Here is a 21,190-nt window from a genome sequence, read left to right as displayed (position 1 = left end):
CCCAGTTACACCCAATGAAAGTCACAGTATAATATGTCATAAGTGGTTTTAGGATTATTGAGCCAATGTTTTTTTTCTGGAATAGTTAACACTAATGCATAAAAGAAGATATTCACACACTTTTTGTGAAATGACATGATGAGGTGGAATTAACACAAGGATATTTGCAGCAAGATGGGGTGACCTGCCAGATGTTGAAGAGTCAGTGAAAACAGTATCCAGTTATTTTGACAACCAAATCATTTCTGCCGGTCTGTAGCCACCATGTTTGCTCGATCTAGCAGCCCTGATTTCTTCCTGTGGGGCCATCTTAAAAATAGAGTTTTTCATGATGGACCCAAAACTGTGGAACAGCTAGATAACAACTTCCCTGGGGAAATCAGGATCGTTGATGTTAGCATGCATAAAAGAAAGCATGAAGTGCCTTGTTGAAATGTGCCTACTAGAAAACTGCAGTTACTTCCAGCAACTGATGTGATGTGCACGTGTTTGACATGAACCAAGGTAAGTCTCCTGCCTTCATTTGTTTGTGAATTGTAGGCAAGATACTGTACTGGTTTGGGAAATTGTAGGTACCTGTAAGACATTGGATTCGTTCTGTAAGAATTACTTTGTATCTTGTATAATAATAATAATTATAATAATAATAATAATAATAATAGTAGTAGTAGTAGTAGTAGTAGTAGTAGTAGTAGTAGTAGTAGTAGTGAAGGTGAAGGTATCCCCGTCACATGCCATGAAGGCACTTGGGGTGAAGGTGAAGGTATCCCCGTCACATGCCATGAAGGCACTTGGGGTGAAGGTGAAGGTATCCCCGTCACATGCCATGAAGGCACTTGGGGTGAAGGTGAAGGTATCCCCATCACATGCCATGAAGGCACTTGGGGTGAAGGTGAAGGTATCCCCGTCACATGCCATGAAGGCACTTGGGGTGAAGGTGAAGGTATCCCCGTCACATGCCATGAAGGCACTTGGGGGGGACATGGCGGTAGAGTCCCATGCTTTCCGTGACCTCTGCACTAGAATGAGGTAGTGTGGTCGGCACCACGCTCTGACTGCCTTTTACCCCCGGGAAAGACCCGGTACTCAATTTTATAGGAGACTGAGTGAACCTCAGGGCCGTTCTGAAAGTTGGCAACGAGAAAAATCCCGTCACCACTCGGGATCGAACCCCGGACCTTCCAGTCCGTAGCCAGCTGCTCTACCAACTGAGCTACCCGGCTGCCCCAGTAGTAGTAGTAATAGTAATAATAATCATATTAATAGTATAGTAATAGTAATAGTAATAATAATAATAATAATAGTGGAAGTAGTAGTAATAATAATAATAATAATAGTGGTAATAATAATGGTAATAATAATGTTCCTAGTAATAGAGGTTATAATAATAATCAGTGCTTTTTTTTGGTGGAACACTGGAATGGTGTTCCGGCACCTTTTTGTTGTTTTTTCATCACGGGACCGAGAAATGTTTTAATAATCATGTTTTTAACATAATTTTTCCTTGAACTCCGCTTAGGCTTTGGAAGTCTTAAAGTTGGACGAAAAGGAGGTTAAAAACAACAAAATTTCTGTGGACTGAACAATAATCTAACCATCTTCCTGACTGCCATAATATACGGTATTCTACACAGTTCCTCCACATTTTTCTCCAGAAGAAAAACACATGATGATGATGATGATGATGATGATGATGATGATGATGATAAATTGACAAGCATTATCTTCTTTTATTACGTATTTGTTATTCTATTTGGGAAGTAGTTGTAACAAATATCATTTGAGGTTTTGATTTCCTCTAAATAAAGTAAATGTAATTTCTTTGCTAAAATCAAAACCTCTCGTGACATCGCCTACGATAATTCCACCTTAGTAGAAGGTGACATAAAGCCATACACATCAGTCACCTGTAGTCTATATCTTGATTCTGTCAATATTGAAAACATTTTACTTAATGTAGTTGTTGGAAATGTTGTAGTTCTAGTACCTAAACATCTGGCAACAAAGCCTTTTTTTGTTTTCACTGTAATATTTTTAGACATGGTATCATGCATGAATAGGGCTGTGCATCTGTTGAGATGGTCCAGATTCATTATTTAATTTGAACTGCACAGAATACAATTTGATGTATTGTAAATTCTAGTACTGCCGATCGATCAAAATATTTAATCGATTAATTGATAGATTAATCCAGCTTTGATCGATTTGAAAAAAAGTTTTAATATACTATAATGCACAATTATTGTTAAATTTAATTTGTTTTTGGTGATAAATATAAAATTATGTTACTGTATCGTGTTACAAAAATACTATTTTAGTTATTTACTAACATATTTATTATATTGTGTCAATTCTCCGGGGATTTTTGAGACAAACACAAATAAAAAAAGTATGAAGACTCACTTAGTTGATACTGCTTTATCCGTGATTTTAAACATGTGAGTGCATTCACATGCTCCGAATTAAGTGCCGCTCTATGTTTAGTAACAATGTTTCCTGCATCACTAAACACGAATTTTTTTTCTGTCAAGCACTTCGGATTTGATGCGTACACTTTATTCTTTAACGTTCCTCATAAATAAAAATCGCATGGAGATAGGTCAAGGGAACGAGGTGGCCACAATCCTCGACTAATTATTCTGTCACCAAACATACTTCGCAGTTCATGCATAGTAGATTTACTGGCATGTGAAAGAACTCCTGCGGGACAAAATTCTGGCACACCAGCGACGCTGATATAACTTCGACAGTTGCGAGCGTCGTTAAATGAATCATAATTAAAAAAAATACAAGGGAGACTTTGTTAAAAAATGCTATAGAGTGTAAATTCAGGTCAACTTGGGAAAGATTCTCGTGAAATGTTTTAATGTAAATGTAAAAGAAAAATACAATGTTTAACTTAATTTTAATTGAATAAAAAATTATTATTCGTACAAAAATGCGGGGTGATGAATAATTTATTGTGAGAGTATATGGGCAGAAATAGTTTTAATTTAATATAGTTTAATTGAAAAGTACTTAGAATGGTAGAATTTTATTATTATTATTATTATTATTATTATTATTATTATTATTATTATTATTATTATTATTATTATACGATAATTTCAACTGTGTCCAGCGCCGTGGCGTCGTGGTCTAAGGCATCCTGCCTAGGACTCGCGTTATGGAATGCGTACTGGTTCGAGTCCTCGTGGGGAGGAAGAAATTTTCTCATGAAATTTCGCCCAGTGTATGGGACCGGTGCCCGCTCAGCATCATGATGCACTTGGGGAGCTATGATAGGTAGCGAAATCCGGTTGCGAAAGCCAGCTATAACGGCTGGGGGAATCATCGTTCTAACCACACGATACCTCCATTCTGGTTAGATGATCGTCTACCTCTGCTTCTACATGTGGGCGTGAGGCTAGCAGTCGGTCTAGGCCCTTCACGGACTGTAGCGCCACGGATTATTATTAGTATTATTAATTTTAACTGTAGAAGTTTATTCACCGTCTAAATTCAACGTGAGCGAGAGATGACTGATGAATTTTGCTTGCCTAGAAACTTCTGTTAGGGACAGATATCGTACATCTACGACACTTGCCTCCCATCTTTAGGTACTTCTCTTCCGGAAATAGCCATGCTAAAACTAAGATATTTTATCGCCTTTTAAAATCCACCTGGACCGCATGGTAACTGTGATGAACACCAAAGACGGCCATTTTACATTAAATACTACGGAACAGTAAAGACAGTTTCTCGTAGAAAACAGCTACAGTAGTCTATAATAACTTACTGGCTTTTCCCCCACGTGATAATTTGTGATACACGGCCAAGGTCAGGGGATGCAGCCTTTACATTCCTAATGCAAGGAAAGACACATGTAGGTTCAGAAGACTTTTCTGTTAGTTATATAATCTATGTAGATTATAGAGGATACGATCGCTATTTCGTGGTGAAATACGATTTACGATATAGGCTAAGCAGCGGAAGGGGAGCTTATGATTTGGTCCATGATTCTTCATAGAACGGGATAGGATAGGAATAGGCTTTTGGTATCAGTTTACCAAAACTGAGGGTAAGCCACTAACAAAATTGTTTGAACAATTTATCATTAATGAAGGCAGGCAGGGATGCATAATTTTCATGGTTTTAAATACAATTTTGGACAAAATATCCATGTTTGCAAAAATAAATTCATACGTTCGTTTATGACCTACATTATTTTAGCCGTGTTGATACGACATTCAATAATAATGTAATGGGTTTCATTTGCGTGTGTAGCAATTTTAATTCAGTAAAAACTCTTGGTCTCTACAACGCATCCTGTCAGGAGAGTTTGTTAGCTGTGTTCATTTTTATTGTAAAATAATTACAACATAATTTTCGATTCATTGTTGTATGAGACGTGACATGTTTTAAAATAAAGACCACACATGTCGGTTAACGATAATTACCATACGATTTTTTTGTTCTCCCTCCTTCCATATTCCTTTTCCTTTGCTGAATGTTATCATTCAGTGATCAGTTGTATTGCACATGCGCACGAGGGCTGTGATAAGAATTGAGTTGTGTTCCCGGTCGGGCAGGAACAGTTGCCGGGCGCGCAGTGTCGACCGCGCTGGTACCGGATGGCGATGTTGCTCTGTCTTCGTGTAATGGAACTCTGGGAAGTGTATTGATTTTCCAAAATGGCCAAGGAATGACAACATATGGACCAAAGCTGGGGGATATTTAAAGTAATTTTCAGTATGAATCTTGTGCTTCTCTGGTTTGTTACGTACGTGACACTGAGCAGCGAGGTTTTGGCCCACACAGACTTCTTCGGTAAGTAATATCCATTTATTTCGTGCTGACATATTGTATTATAGACACGATGATTGCCGCACAAGATTGTTTCCTTAAACCATTAATAATTTTAATTGTTTATTTATTATATGCACTTAAATGTGTATAATTTGTTAGAAAATAATGATCATTGACCGATTTTAGCCTTTAGAATTCGTAAGTACGTTCAGAAATAATAAAAAAAACCTGAAATATCTCTTTTGAATATTTGACAGCTGTCATCTATCATACAAACGGAGGGCGTGTTGTTTTGGTAATAATTTTAATTAATTTGAGAGAATGTGGATGACATTATGTTGCAAATGATGTTCAGTGATTGCTTTTCACGACTGTCATAATGCGATCATATTTCTCGTATATGTAGGCGTTTTTCTTATTGTTTTTCGCTTCCTGGAGTTTACTCGATAGTAGTATGGGAAATACGTCTGCTTATCAATACAATACAGTAAGCAGGTCTTGTTACAGTCCTCGCAAGTGTCTAACGTATGGTGCGATGATTTGACGTCTGTTAGATTATATGAATCATTAGTAAGTTTAGCCACCATCTGTTTCAGAATAGCATACAATAAATTAAAGATATTTCATCTGGCTAATTAACGAACTGTTTTTTAAGACACAGGAACCTCGTGAAATGCGAGTTATTCCGGACACACTTCTTTTCAATCGAACAATAGATTCATTTGTATTAGGTCTATTTGTTTTTCAGTTTACAGTTATATTATTCTTAACTTTGTGATTACACGAAGTATAGGGAAAATATTGCAAAACTGCAACAGTGTTTTCAATACTTGTATGACAATTCAAGCTTACAGCATCCCGGATATTAAAAAAATAATCACGCAATCGACCTTTTGTATGTATGCAGCATTTTCTACTATTATTGAATTTATCCGGGAAGCTTGTATGTGAAATATAAGTACTTATGTTTACCCCAGAATCGAAGTCCTAGTATCAAAATCTGTGAATTTACTCATAACCAGTTCACAAGCAGAGGTTACTACAAGCTTTTGGGATCACCGATTTTGTTGACACTTTCGAGTGGAAATAAATTATATAAAACTTAGTATAGGAAAGATAAATTAGACAATACTCAAAGGTTGCTGAGTTATTGGCAGCGAAATTTGAGGTCTGTTACCTTTTAGACCACATGCCTTTTTGCTGCTTCTAACTGGGACAGGTTCGAAGTTCAAGCGCCGGACAAGAAGAAAAGGAGTCCCAATTTTGGAAAACGCCTATTTTGGCCGTTTTTACACTTTGGCTTATTTATTATTGTGTGTAGAATATCTATGCTGATACGGAGTTGCTTTCTGACATACGTTTGGTTCTCACTTGGGCTGATTATCTGCCCTGGTTTTATTCGGAGGTTTTTTCCCAAATGTAGGACGAATGACAGGTAATAATGTGGCGAATCTTCTGCCTCATTTCGTCAAATATCTCGCTATTACCAAATTCCAGTAGTTGTAATTAGTACACCGTCGTTAAATAAGACTATAAAGAAATAATATTTATTCTTCTGGCTGGCATTAGACCTTCTGGGCTTTCGCGGATCCTACAGACTCTGTTCTGTCTATCTCTTTCTTGGTCTGTCGACGTCTGTTCTTTCCGGCTTGTACAGACCCAGAAAAAAAAATTGGGCCACCTGGATTTTCCAAGCACTGAGGATGCGCAATATGTTATAACTGGAACTTGGAAAATTCAAGTGGCCCAAATTTTGTTTCTGGTCTGTACAAGAGTAGTCTTGATATCTTTCATTCACCGTTCTTTGTACGTGGTTATACCATTTGTTTTTACAGTCCACGATATTTGACGTGAAACGTCTGTATTCGATCTACAGGGAGAGAAATAGTGTAACGTTTTGACATGAGAGATTTATTCTGAAGTCACTCGTGGTACCATAGAAATAGAAGTGTGAGATGAGCTTCGTATCTCATGATTTTTCCACGCCGTCCGCCTCGCTCCGTTTCTCTCCCTCATGTGGTAATTACTCTGCCATTAAAATTCACTGTGGCTCCACCCTTACCTGTTGTTTGTCATTAAGTCACGTCCATTTTTGGCTTTTCCCCTTTAAAATTCGCTTAATTTCCTTATATGAAACGGCGAACAGTGGAGTGAGATAAGTGGCCAATAGACTTGGAGCTCACGCAATTTTTCCCCACAGTTCCAAATTTCCTTGTAAGATGCGCGATTACATATCTTTTAATCATTTCTTCTACCATTTCCTCTTCTTTGATTACGGTCATTTCCCACGGTCATGCCACACCCTTAGCCACTCTCTCTAAACGAGGAAAACACGTTCTTTTCTCTCATGTGGTTAAAATTACCATTTCCTACATTATGCCGCTTAAGTCTACAACAAAAAAGATAAGTGTTGATAATATATGATTGAGACAAGGATGTGGACTATCCCCAATATTATTTGATCTATATCTGAACAAAATAATAGAAGAGTGGAGAAAAAGTGAACCAAAAGGTATCTTATTAAATCAGAGGAATATCGACACAATATGCTTCGCAGATGATCAGGTGGTATAAGCGGGAAATGAACTACAAAGAGCGGTTAATAATTTGAATAAAATAGCAAAAGATTTCAACATGACTATATATAATACAAAAACTAAATCAATGGGCCTCAAAGGAAAAATACAAAAACGAATAAAAATAGTCCTAAATCAGGAAGTTATAGAACAGGTCTCAAATTTTACATACTTAGGTACTAAAAACTCAACTATGAGCGCACAAACAGATATAGAAGAGAATTTACAAAAATATAATAAATTAAATAGTTGTATAAAAAGATATTTTGGGAAAGATATGAGAAAAGAAATTAAACTAGGAATACATAATATTACTTCAAAACAAGCCCTAAAATCCGCAAGTGAAACTTGGGTCTTAAGAGCTAAAGATAAATCAAGAATAGAAGCAGCACATATGAGGTTCCTGAGATCAACATTGGGAGTTACCCGAATAGATAGACTACGTAATAAAGATATTAGAAACCAACTACAACAGGAGAATATAGTGGAAGAGATATCAGAAGCAATGGAAAGAACATGTATTAAGAACGAGTCCTTCAAGACTTCCACGGCAAGCTTTTTTTAACAGACCATTTGGAGGCCGAGACGTTGGGAGACCGGTGAGAAGATGGAGTGACCAATTTGACTGAAAACACTTAATTAGCCTCGGAACCAGTAGTGACTCGTGAACTTGTGGATTGGGGGCGCTGCATTAGATTTTGGTATATACAAATTTCACTTCAATCTTCTCCGCAAGGGAAAGTTGAGAAAAATTAATATTCTGTAATTCACACACACTCGTGCTTGCACATTTGCACTGGTTAAGTTACGGCACTAAGATGTCACACCAAAGCAACACTCGGATATACTGATAGCCAACAATTTTCTAAAACTGGAAAGAGGTCTCTTTCGTATTTTACATGCTATATCAAAAGGATTCTACTCGCACAAACATTTTGAGTTAAGGTGGCTGGATATATAATAATAAGGCAAAAGAGGATATTAATTTCGTTATACTAACTCGATAAGATTCTACAACAATAAGTATGTGAAGAGAAAATAAAAATTTTGTCATGAAGTTTCAAGGGAATAGAGAATCCATTTGACGCAGCATTACAATAGCTGTGTGGGAGGGGAGGAAAGATCTTCCCTTGTAGCCTGGCTCTGCAAGCCACTGCAGCGAAATATGGGTTTTAAACAGCGGCAGTTTCCCTCTGCTTCCCTTCACCTCTCTACCCCCTGACCATGCAAGACACACACTCTCTATGAGCTGTCCCACCCTGCAGATCCCAGGACGACTTTGAATGCAGTGTCAATTTCAATACAGTCGATGCGCAAAAATACAGAGTGATTTATATAGAACTGACACATTTCTTTCATTAATTGTTTCAAAACGAATTGTGCTAGCGACAACTTATTATACCTAAAATGTAGAGGAATTTTGGGAGATTATTTACCTCTATAGCAAATGTTGAAAATGTCCTCTATCCTGCATAAGGCACAACTCAACACGTGTTCCATGTTACTGGCCATTCGTTGGAGGACTCTGTTGTTAGCTTGAATCTCCTGTGTGTTGTTGTGCTTCAGATCGTCCAATGTCTGGGGACGTGTGGCGTAAACCCTGTCTTTTAAGTAACCCCATAGAAAGAAGTCCGGCGTTGTCAAATCCGGATATCTCGGTGGCCACAGGTTCCTGGAAATTATTCGGTTGTCACATAACCGGATAAATGGAACCATGCTTCATCTGTGAACCATGTGATGGACAATATGGCAGGATTTTGCACAATGAACGTCTGAAACCAACGACAATAATTCAATCTTTTATCCTTCTCTGGTTCCTGTAGCTGATGAACAACCGTAACCCTATATGGCTTTAGGTTCTCTGACACATTGAGTAGGTGTACCCTGTCACCTGCGACAAACGTCTTAATGATTTTTTGGGTGACTGTTCCAGTCGTGCTCTTACGTCAACAACAACCGTGGGAAGCCTAGATGAACGATGCTTGCCCTTTTCACTCACCAGAGATCCAGTTGTTTCCAATTTGTTTACCAGTCCCAGTATTGTTTTTCTTTTGGGAGGATTGCGAACACCAAATTCTCTCTGGTATGCCCTTTGAGTAGCTGTAATTGAATTCGTAATCCAGTATTGCTTCACAAGGAAGAGTCGTTGATTTAATGTGTACTGCATTTTCACGTTGACACAAAATGTCGAAAACAGCTGCCAACAATAGGAATAAAACATAAACATCTGCGCATCTAGTGCTGCCAACAATAGGAATAAAACATAAACATCTGCGCATTTAGTGACAAGGAATCGAAACTCCAGAACATTCTGCTTAATTTGGTGCTAAAATTGGGTCAGTGCTGCCAACAATAGGAATGAAACAAACATCTGCGCATCTAGTGACAAGGAATCGAAACCCCAGAACTTTCTGCTTAATTTGGTGCTAAAATTGGGTCATTGAATGAATTTCCTACGGAATAATTAAAGAAAGAAATGTGTCAGTTCTATATAAATCACTCTGTATTATGCATCAGATAATAGTACATATTCCCAGATGAAATATAAAGCAATTTACTTAAGAAAAGCTATAAAAAATTATTCTACAAATTAAAATCAAAATTATTTTTATTTCCTTGACAAAGCAGGGAGTGCTGCAGCTCTTATGGGCGAGCCGCTCCTGCTCGGAACAGGTCGCAAAGGCCTAAACCGTGTTTAGGAAGAAGAAGAAGAAGAAGAAGAAGAAGAAGAAGTCTATCTGGCCAAATATTAGTCACTTTATAGTTAGTTGGCTAGTCTTTTAAATCGAGACAGTTCGTCCTGCCTATGGTTTTCCGTCGTTTTGCTAAGGCTCTAAGACACGTCGAGAAAGAAATGAGCCACGGAGTACATACTTATTGTTACAAATTTCGGCATTTACCATATTTTCGCACATCAGAGCCTTGGTTTGTACGTGTCGCCTTGGATATTTCAGGGCAAGCTTTCTCGACCGTCACTCGTCCAGTGTAAAGGCTCGGATCTCTTGTCTAGCGAGGATAGCAAACCCCTCTCTTGCTACTCGCTCTGTTCAAGTTTTTAACATCTTCAACCACTCTGCCCTGCTATTGTTCACTCGAGCTTTCGCTATCCTACCCTATTGTGATTTCGTCCGTTTCGGCATTTCCTCTTCAAAATTTTCTTAAGTTTCTTAACGGAACGGTGAAAAACGGAATGAGAAAAGTGTCCAACACATAGATCACTTCTCACTTCCACAAATTGCACGATCACGTAACTTTTAATTATTTCTTCTCCCATTTTTCCTTCTTTCATTGTACAGGGACATCATTTTATTTTTACTTCAATTTTTATTGTACCTGCGTTTCTAAATGTACTTGACTCCCACCCCATTCACTAACGTCAGTCACACAAACTTACGGCCGCTGTTGCTAGCAGTGAAATAAACAGTACAGAGTACAGTGTGTTTCAGAAATATGTTGTGTTTTCTATAGAAGAAAGAACTTATATTATTGAATATTATTTTCACACAGGTATGGTGTGTAACATAACTGAATTTATCTGTGTGGACTGAGCACAAGTGAAGATTAGAGTTATCGAAAGTACGGTACCCTATAAAATGGTACGGTACTTAATAGCATTATTTAAACAAGAGTTTTGTTTTACTATTTGTAGGTATGAAAGACGATGATGGAAACTGGAATTACAATATAACCAAATGTGAACAACATTTTTTTTTTTTTTTTTTTCACAATTTCCTGATTATATCATTACGGGATATTTTCGTAGAAATATATTAATTTGGCAGACAAATTTAGAGCAACAGAGTGTGCAGAAAGGAAGAAAAGTGTAATATGGCCAACAAAGGTGACAGAAGATGCTAGAGAAAGGATGCAGCGAGGTCCTAATAAGTCGGTCAAGAAGTTAGCTGTAGAAATTGGGGTTTCTTACGGAAGTGCTCACAAAATTCTCAGGAATAAATTAGGTTAGTAATATGCTGAATAAAGTAGACATTACATAATGTATATAACCGCCTGAAGACTTGAGTTTGTGAAAAAAATTGTTACTATTTTACTGTTTTTTGATAAAATACTGTAAAGTAATGACCAAACTAAAAATCGTAATACTATATTAACCTGTAAAATAAATGGATACACTACTTTTCTCTCCTCCTATAGCTAGTAAAATGATTTGTTTACATATTCCACTAGTAACTCCAAACTCCTGTAATGGAAGGGGGGGGGTAACAGTGTTTCCGAGTATAGCCAGGATAATGATAAAAATGAATAAACTGCTGCGATAATTCTAAACGTGCAACAACGCGAAAAATATAATGATGGGCTTCGAACTCGGGATTTCTCAACTACTTTTCTGAGATTGAACTCGCAACTCAGTTCTTGACGAATGCAGAGGTTGGAGATTGAAAGTAGGTAACAAAGAAAAAATTTCGCAACCTTTGAGAGCTGTATGATTTGGCTTTGCTGTACAAAAATCTACGTCATTCATTTCCACTCGAAAGACCAGTCAAAACAGGTCATTACAAAAGCTTTGAAGTTCGTTCCTTGTCAAAGAGTTTTTTCAACTTTAGCCTATATTTTTTACGCAAGGAATGAAAAGTGGATCATTGTAGGTAGTTAATATCTTCACTAATATTTTATTGCAAAGTAATGATTATCCGAAGAATGACGTCAGAAATCGAAAGCTAAGTTCATTCTTTTCTGGACTAGTAAAGATATCTGTTAGCCCAACAAATAGAGAGACCCACTGCCGTAGCTCGCAATTGCCTGAGGTTATATCAGCATCGCCGATATGTCGGAATTTTGTCCCGCAGGAGTTTTTTTACATGTCAGTAAATCTACTGACATAAGCCTGTCGCATTTAAGCAAACTTAAATGCCATCGACCTGGGCCGGGATCGAACCCGCAACCTCGGGCAAAAAAGGCCAGCACTCTACCGACTGCGCCACCCAGGCAGATCTGAAATCTTATATTTATTTTTATTATTTATTTATTTGGGTTATTTTACGACGCTGTATCAACATCTAGGTTATTTAGCGTCTGAATGAAATGAAGGTGATAATGCCGGTTAAATGAGTCCGGAGTCCAGCACCGAAAGTTACCCAGCATTTGCTCGTATTGGGTTGAGGGAAAACCTCGGAAAAAACCTCAACCAGGTAACTTGCCCCGACCGGGATTCGAACCCGGGCCACCTGGTTTCGCAGCCAGACGCGCTAACCGTTACTCCACAGGTGTGGACTTGAAGTCTTATAAAACCCCAAAATTGAAAAAGAAGGAAAAATAAACATTACTTATGAGACGACCTAAAAATTAGACTATTATTTGAAGTAACTTTCGTGTTGAATAATTTTGAGGGAAAAATTGTTCCGGGGCCGGCCATCGAACCCGGGACATTTGGTTAAACGTACCAACGCTCTACCAACTGAGCTACCCGGGAACTACCAGACACCGATACCTGGAAGCTTGATTTGTATAATACACGTCACTGTTCGTTAACAGAAAACCACATTTTAAGTCACACAGAGTTAGTGTACACTCAATGTTGGTTGCTTGACGGTTGTCAGCCCACTTAGAGGTCTGTGGATACAGAGGGAAAAATTGAGTCGGTGTCTGGTAGAGTGCCCGGGTAGCTCAGTTGGTAGAGCGTTGGTACGTTTAACTAAAGGTCCCGGGTTCGATGCCCTGCCCCGGAACAATTTTTCTCTCGAAATTATTCAAATCAACTTTACAGGGAGTTATACCTGGAAGCTTGATTTGTATAACTTTCGTGTTGTTTGTTATACATTAAAATCAGTTTGTTATATTTATGAAATTTACAGTGGAGACACTTAAAAATTTCTGGAAGTGGAAGAGTGTACGTTTACACAAAACATTAATAAGACATTGATCTTGACCACGCAACCATGCCAGAGACGTGCGAAAGATTGTGAAGTTAGCTGTTAAGTAGATACAGCAAGAAATAATCCATGAGCCGTGGATTTATTTGCCTCCACTTCGTAAGTGCTCGTTAATAGATATACTGGAGTATAAAAGGCTCGCATTAATTCAAAGGCTTTTGTTTCGTTTCCAAGTAGGTGATTAATTTTTTAATTATTTTCATGTCCTATCTCAGTTACATAGAACAGATAAAGTGCTGTGATTTTGGGTCCGTGATAAAACGTGACATATGCTGTGATATAATACAGATATAATGAAGTTTGACTCAGCTTCCCAACTGTATTCCATTATGCAGACGGCTCTCCATCACAGTGACCCAGGTTCCGACTTGGTTGACTTTCGAAGGGCCGGATCTGCACTTATTCACGTTGGTACATTGTGCGCCATTTACAGGGCGAGTCTAAAGGAAAGGGTCATATGTTGAGGGATGATAGTATGGGTGATTCTAAAGGAAAACCAGTATATGAAACGCTCAGCGCACAAATTGTACAACCCATAAAATTTACATACTGAGTTTATTGCTTTAAAGAGCTCCTTATATTGTTCTCTTCAAAGTATAAATCGGCCTAATCATCATTCCTATTTTTTTTCTTGAGATTTCAGTACAATTTTCATTTGTGTATCGTATTTCGCGCACTGTTACGAAGAGGTAAAGTGAAAATATAATTTTGTGGGTTGGGCCATTTTTTCTGAGCGCCTCATATACAGGGACATCATTTTATTTTTACTTCAATTTTTATTGTACCTGAGTTTTTGAATGTACTTCACTCCCACCCCTTCCACTAACGAAGTTCAACTGTCCTCCACACAGATCCAAGACCGCATATACAGTCATAGTAGCCTTACGGTCATAGTGAATAGTACGTTCCAAAAATATGTTCGCGTTTTCCAGTGACGAAAGAGCTTTCAATATTGCATCGTTTTTCATTTGCCTACGTCGCATCCCGGTTTCCCCCACCTGTTTCTATTCGCCTCTCTGTAAATGCTAGTGGCTGGGCTGTCTTAGCTCTTTTCTGAGAACATTAATTTCTGTTAGGAATTGGACGTCTACGTAATATTATACCCATACAATTGTTTAAAATATCTTAAATAAAAGGGCCTCGTTAAGTAGTTAACTGCCACGTGATTGCCTCCCTTTCTACGACGCTGCGACGTAACCACTTGGACGGACAGTAGATAGCATGTCTGAGTAATTTTATCTTTTCGGATCGGGCGGAAGTGAAGATTGAATTTACAGTACGTAAGGTACTCTTTTATATAGTAGGTACAGAATTATTTCAACATGAGTTACTGATACGAAGTACGAACCTGGTAATTGGAATTATGTACAATAGTCTGTAGTGCGATAATATGCACATTAGAACTGAAGCCTGTATCGAAATGAACGGCCACCATTTTCAAAAATGTGTTTAAATATCCACATTATGATTATGATTATTTTTCAATTTAACTTCATTCTCTATAGTGTACGCTAATGTGCTGTAGACAGTATAATATACACTGTATGATGAATACGTCCGCATGGAAAGCTCAGTTCGTGAGTAAAAAAACTCATTGTTAATACTGTACTGTATTTTGATTAAACAAAAACCTAATGAAAATTACCAAACTCAAAAGCACGATATTTCCTAGTTTACGTAAATGGATGAACTACTTTTCTTCCCTCCTATACATATTAAAGTGGTTTGTTTGTACAGGGACATCATTTTATTTTTACTTCAATTTTTATTGTACCTGAATTTTTTAATGTACTTCATTCTCATCCCCTCTACTAGTAAACTTCCAACCGTCTTCCACACAGAACCAAGGGCGCGTATGCAGTCAAAGTCACCTTACGATCATAGTAAGCAGTACTGAGTTACTGAGTATAGTACGTTCCAGAAATATGTTCGCGTTTTCCAGTGACGAAAGAGCTTTCAATATTGAATCATATTTTCGCACATGCACTGTCGTCCGCTTGCTGACGTCGCATCCCAGTTTCTCCCACTCACTTCTGCTCGCCCTTCTGTAAAGGCTAGTGGCTGGGCTGTCTTAGCTCTTTTCTGAAAACATTAATTTATGTTAGGAATTTTACGTCTACATAATATTATAAAACGGTTTACAATAACTTAAATAAAAGGGCCTCGTTAAGTAATTAAGGTCACGTGATTTCCTCCACGGACAGTAGATAGCATGTCTGAGTAATTATTTTATCTTTTCGGATCGGGTGAAAGTGAAGATTGAATTTGCAGTACGTAAGGTACTCTTTTATAGGATAGGTACAGAATTATTTCGACATGAGTTACTGGTACGAAGGCCGAAACTGGTAATTGGAATTAGGTATAATAGTCTATAGTGCGATAACATGCACAAAAGAACTGAAGCCTGTATCGAAATGAACGGCCACCATTTTCAAAACTGTGTTTAAATATCCATATTATGATTATTTTTCAATTTAACTTCATTCTCTATATCGTACGCTAATGTGCTGTAGACAGTATAATATACACTGCATAATGAATACGTTCGCATGGATAACTCAGTTCGTGAGTAAAAAACACTTATTGTTAATACTGTACTGTATTTTGATGAAACAAAACCTAATGAAAATTATCACACTCAAAATCGCGATATTTCCTACTTTACGTAAATGGATGAACTACTTTTCTTCCCTCCTATACCTAGTAAAGTGATTTGTTTGTATTTTACGCCAGTATCATCGAACTCCAGTCGTGGAAGGGGGTAGCAGATGATGTTTTCGGGTCTCAATCATTAATCCAAAGGTATAGCCAGGTTAATATTAAAAATGTTAGTAAAAATAAAATGATGTCCCTGTACTAGTACAGACGAAGGGTTCAGAACCATAGTGGGCCAAGCGCCATTTACTAAAACCGTAGAAAACAAGGGTTAAAATGAAGTTATTACCATAATTCAATGGAAACATATAACAAGTAATATAAAGTATACACATTAAAATTAAATGATATGTCAATCTTCATTAAACTTATATCTTTTATTCGTCCATTGTGTATGTACCTAAATTCGTAGATATTATGCTCTCTCTTCTGCAGTACTGGTACTGTTGTTCGATGGAATTTTCCGAACACTCGTTTAATCCTGCAGGTGCATATTCAGGCGAAGAAGAAAAACAAATAACTTCACCCACCCTGTAACAGAAAATTCGAAGCCTTTCCTGAGATAAAAGAACCGCGGGATAATCAATGATTTTCTTTCTGAGACGGAAAATGTCTTCCTGAGAGATAGTGGGAAAGAGAAGGTGGGGAGAAGACTGAGAAGGAGATCTTGAAACCAGGTCACCGTGTCTTCTCCCACTGACGGTGATGTCTGAATACGCCACTGGTTCCGTCTGCTGAAATCTAACAAATGTAGCATGAGAATAGATATGATTGCACTCATATCGCGTAAAACGGAATTTCTAAAAGTACCTAGTAGACAAGGTATTAGAAACGTCTTTAATCTCACGAATTCAGAAGACAGTACTTCCGGACAACTGTAGAATAGAGAATTCTACGAGAGAAATCTGGGTCGTGATATTATTTCATGGACTGTTGTGTGCTGTATTTCAGTGTCCAATTTTCTGGAGAGTGAGATGGCTCTTCATGCCCCCCCCCCCTTCTTTCTCTTCATCATTCAATCTCTTTCTTCTTCTGCCCGGCATAACAAAGCTGTGTATAAAATTCTTAAGAAATGAGTGTACCGGAAATGATACGTACCTTCTCATTATATGTCTCATATGTGTCTTGCAATTTTATTCGTGTTGCGAATGTTATCACTGGTTATAATTTTTCTTGAACTGTTAGGCCTACTCCACACCTACATACAAATGTCGACCTGGTTGGCAAGTTGGTATAGCGTTCTATGCCCAAGGTTGCGGGTTCGATCCAGGGCCAGGTCGATGGCGTTTAAGTGTGCTTAAATGCGACAGGCTCATGTCAGTAGATTTACTGGCATGTAAAAGAACTCCTGCGGGACAAAATTCCGGCACATCCGGCGACGCTGATATAACCTCTGCAGTTGCGAGCGTCGTTAAATAAAACATAACATTTTCAATACGGCGGTTGCTGTCGTCTGCGATACTTTTCTTTTGATTTTCGAGTTCATTTTTTTTTCTGGTTATTATATGTTTATTTAAGTTGTGTTAACTCTCGCTAGTGGTTTTATATTTTATTTTATCCGTCTTAGTATTTATTTTATTATTGTAAATATTTTGTTTTATTATTATTATTATTATTATTATTATTATTATTATTATTATTATTGTTAATTAATTAATTAATTAATTAATTTGTATTACTATCTTTGTATCATCTCCGTCACGGATATTCTATTATTATTATTATTATTATTATTATTATTATTATTATTATTATTATTATTATTATTGTTGTTGTTGTTGTTTCTGTTATTTCTATCATCAACATTATTATTGATCTCTGTGAAAATTTATGTAGACTACTGGACTGTACCCGAGCACGAGCATATGCTCATTTCGGGTATATATTCATATGTATCATTTCAAATATAAATTGTGAATAAATTTGAAAAATTTGAATTTGAATTTAACATTTACATACAAATGCTCGCAAACAAATATTAGGTCGACCCATAAGTAAGTTAATGTGTTTTTTTTTTTTTTTTAAGTTTGATGTTTTGTAAGATTTTAATTAGTATTTTCTTTTCTTAGGAATATGGTTATAGAAGAGCTTCGGATATTATGAAATATTCGGGTAATACGAAACAGTGAGTTTCATCTCTATAAAATGTTATGTTTTATTTAACGACGCTCGCAACTGCAGAGGTTATATCAGCGTCGCCGGATGTGCCGGAATTTTATCCCGCAGGAGTTCTTTTACATGTCAGTAAATCTACTGACATGAGCCTGTCGCATTTAAGCACACTTAAATGCCATCGACCTGGCCCGGGATCGAACCCGCAACCTTGGGCATAGAAGTCCAGCGCTATACCAACTCGCCAACCAGGTCGACTCTATAAAATGTCACAATGATATGATTCTTCTGGCGCTACGGTTGCAATCTCACTTGAGTTGATCTTGTGACAACTTGTTAGTAATCAATTCTATGTTCTGTTGTTTTATAAAACTCCTACAATTAATTTGATATTAATAGATGGTTACTATAATATATGCATTGATATACAATTTAACAAAATGCGCTACGTAATGAAGTTAATCTTTGTTACTTATATCAGTGTTTTAAGTGTTTGTTCGCGATCATGTGGTAGAAGTTTATTTTACAAAATGGCTATGCGGATAATATGGAATACCAGTATTCCATATTGCCCTCACTTATAACCGTATATCTCATAGGTCTATTACTGTAAGAAAAATATAATTAAGTTGAACTGAGACATTTTATTGTCGGTACTCTTACATATACAGCAACAGTCCTGTTATATTCTCGATTAACGGAAACAAACATTGACTATGTTGACATTGAACTATTGTAGGCTATTACTCGACCAAGGCCAGTGGAGTCCTGCAGCCCGGAGGCGTGGGCTACTGCTCCTGCTTTCGTAATACCGCATCGCGATAGTTCACATTACGCCCGCGGCTCCACTCGCCTTGGTCGAGCAATACTTGGTTTGGATTAGATTATGTCTGTCCGCCTTGTTTTGTTGTTTTCTTTTAATTATTTCAAGTATCAATTTAGAGTTTTAGGCTTTTCCGACTATTTAACACATTTTTAGTAATTTTTGTTGTATTCCATATTACCCAACAAATGTACATTTTTTATATTTGTCGTTACTTATGTAACATAAATTTAATTTATTGAGTTCATACTATGAAAAACAATTAAAAAGAAGTCAAGCAAATCATATATTCACTAATCATTAACTCTGTGTCAATAATGTTTAGATGCTTAACAAAAACAAAAATGGTATTCCATAATACCCGAAGTTCCTCTAGTTATAATAAAAACTAAATTGTAAATTACCTAGTTGACTAGTTTCGACTTCTAGTCAGCCATCTTCAGAACTAATAAGGTCCTTGATTATTTTGGTTTGTTCAGTTGTTTTGCTGGAAATATTACCGCAAAACAAATGAAGAAACCGGAAGAAGTAATGAACCTCAATAGTTCAGAAGATGGCTGATAAGAAGTCGAAATTATGCAGATAGGAAAACCTCATTTACAACTTAGCTACACATAAATGTTGTTATTATAACCATAATATTCCTAAGTAATACAAGATGTTTTCGCTAGTTGTGCAATGAAATTTACAGAACGCTATGGTTATTAGTACGTATTGTAAGCATGTGACAGTCGTCAATTGTTAACACGAAGAATATGATAAAGTTTGAAATCTGTACCTTATGAATTGACACCTGAACAGGCTCAACGCAGAGTGCATATCTGTCGTCAGCTTATTATCGTTAATCATATGAATGATAGATTTACCAGGAGAATTGTCATTTGTGATGAAGAATGGGTCAGTCTGTCAGCCTAAGAAACTTCAAGTGCGTTACTTACGCTTCCTACAAAATAATTAGTTTAAAGGTTTGAGTCCACACAATAACAATATTTCCCTCGAATCCAGCATGTCTCTATTAAAACACTGAGAGTTGTACCTTGGTACCTAAGAATTTGACGTAAATACGTATATTAATGGTTATTTATGCAACTAGTGGGATAAGTGCATTGTTATCGCTCGAACATGTTTTTGAAAAACGAGGTGTTACCAGAGTTCTTTACTTTTATTACACGAAAGAGATAATAGCTATACCTTTTTACAATTGTATTTCAGAAAGAAATAATTAATTTCGGAAATCGTTAAGTATTTCAGTTTAATAACATTTATTTCAGAAAACATCGATTGTATTTTAGACTCCTATTTTAGAAAATATAAATTATATTTCAGATTTATGAATTTTATTTCAGAACATATCAGGTGCATTTCAGATTACTAATGTCAGGTCTATTTCACATTACTAATATCAGGTGTATTTCACATTACTAATGTCAGGTGTATTTCAGAAGACTTTGTGGAAGCATTTTATCGTCCAACAGGCGCATTTTTCATTTAAAAATGTCTGCACGTCAGTTGTTCTTATCTCTGGTTTTCGTAACATAAATATGAGGCAAATGGCACAATAATTTTCGAGCTCCATTTGTAATAGTGTAACACACATAAATTCTAAGAATGAAATAATGTCAGCAACATAAACAAATTCTTGCCATAGTAACGAAATGAATTATTGTTAAATTATGTTTTCTAAAACATAAACGACACTTTCTCAAATGTAACTGGCAGCAGCTCCATGTTTGCAGTTTTTCTTGAGAGAGGTAAATGCGGTAGCTTCCCGACGCTTTCCGCACACCACTCTCTCTTTCGCATCTTAAAAGACCCCAGGTGGCCCTAGCGTGGAGGTGAGCAGAGTGGATTTGACTAATTAGGCCCTCCGGACTTCACCGAAATTTACCGCAAGGGTTAAATATCAGTTCTATCAGGGTTTTTGACCTGATCGAAGACCTGGAAATCCCAATTAGCCTTTGCCCGTCTAAATTTGACATGTGGATACATTTTAGTTTTGAACATTAAACTGTATTATTAATTTTACGCAATGGTTGATTGTACGACTCCAAATTGTACAAATAGGCCTAATAGAAGGCATGGAGTTTACAAATTCTACAGTTTTCCTGCTGACCAAGGAAAAAAAGAAAAAATAAGTGGCTCATAAATTCGAGACGCAAGGATTGGACGCCAGTAACAAATAATTGCCTTTGTAATGCAAGTGTGATTCTACATATTTTATAGTGAAATATTTCAAGAAGCAAAATGTGATTTCAATATTTGCATTCAGTAGTCACCAAGGAATTCTGAGTGCATTCATTGAAATATTTATGCAGGGTACACTACTTCATGTAGAGAGTTCAGTTTAT

At 36.9% G+C, this 21,190-nt stretch overlaps 1 protein-coding gene across 2 annotated transcripts in view; it reads left to right on the top strand.

Annotated features, from left to right (window-relative positions):
- Positions 1 to 4,522: 4,522 nt before the first annotated feature.
- The window catches only part of LOC138709443 (neural proliferation differentiation and control protein 1), a 299,520-nt gene continuing 282,852 nt past the window's right edge, over positions 4,523 to 21,190 (top strand). For both annotated transcript variants that reach the window (XM_069840334.1, XM_069840251.1), the window contains exon 1: positions 4,523 to 4,809. In XM_069840334.1, coding sequence (XP_069696435.1) covers positions 4,695 to 4,809 — 115 coding nt within the window. In that variant the 5' untranslated portion in view covers positions 4,523 to 4,694. The remainder of the gene's footprint in view (positions 4,810 to 21,190) is intronic.

Source organism: Periplaneta americana, chromosome 1 (assembly GCF_040183065.1).
Source record: "Periplaneta americana isolate PAMFEO1 chromosome 1, P.americana_PAMFEO1_priV1, whole genome shotgun sequence".
NCBI lineage: Eukaryota > Metazoa > Arthropoda > Insecta > Blattodea > Blattidae > Periplaneta > Periplaneta americana.
This window is presented reverse-complemented; position numbering and strand designations above follow the sequence as displayed.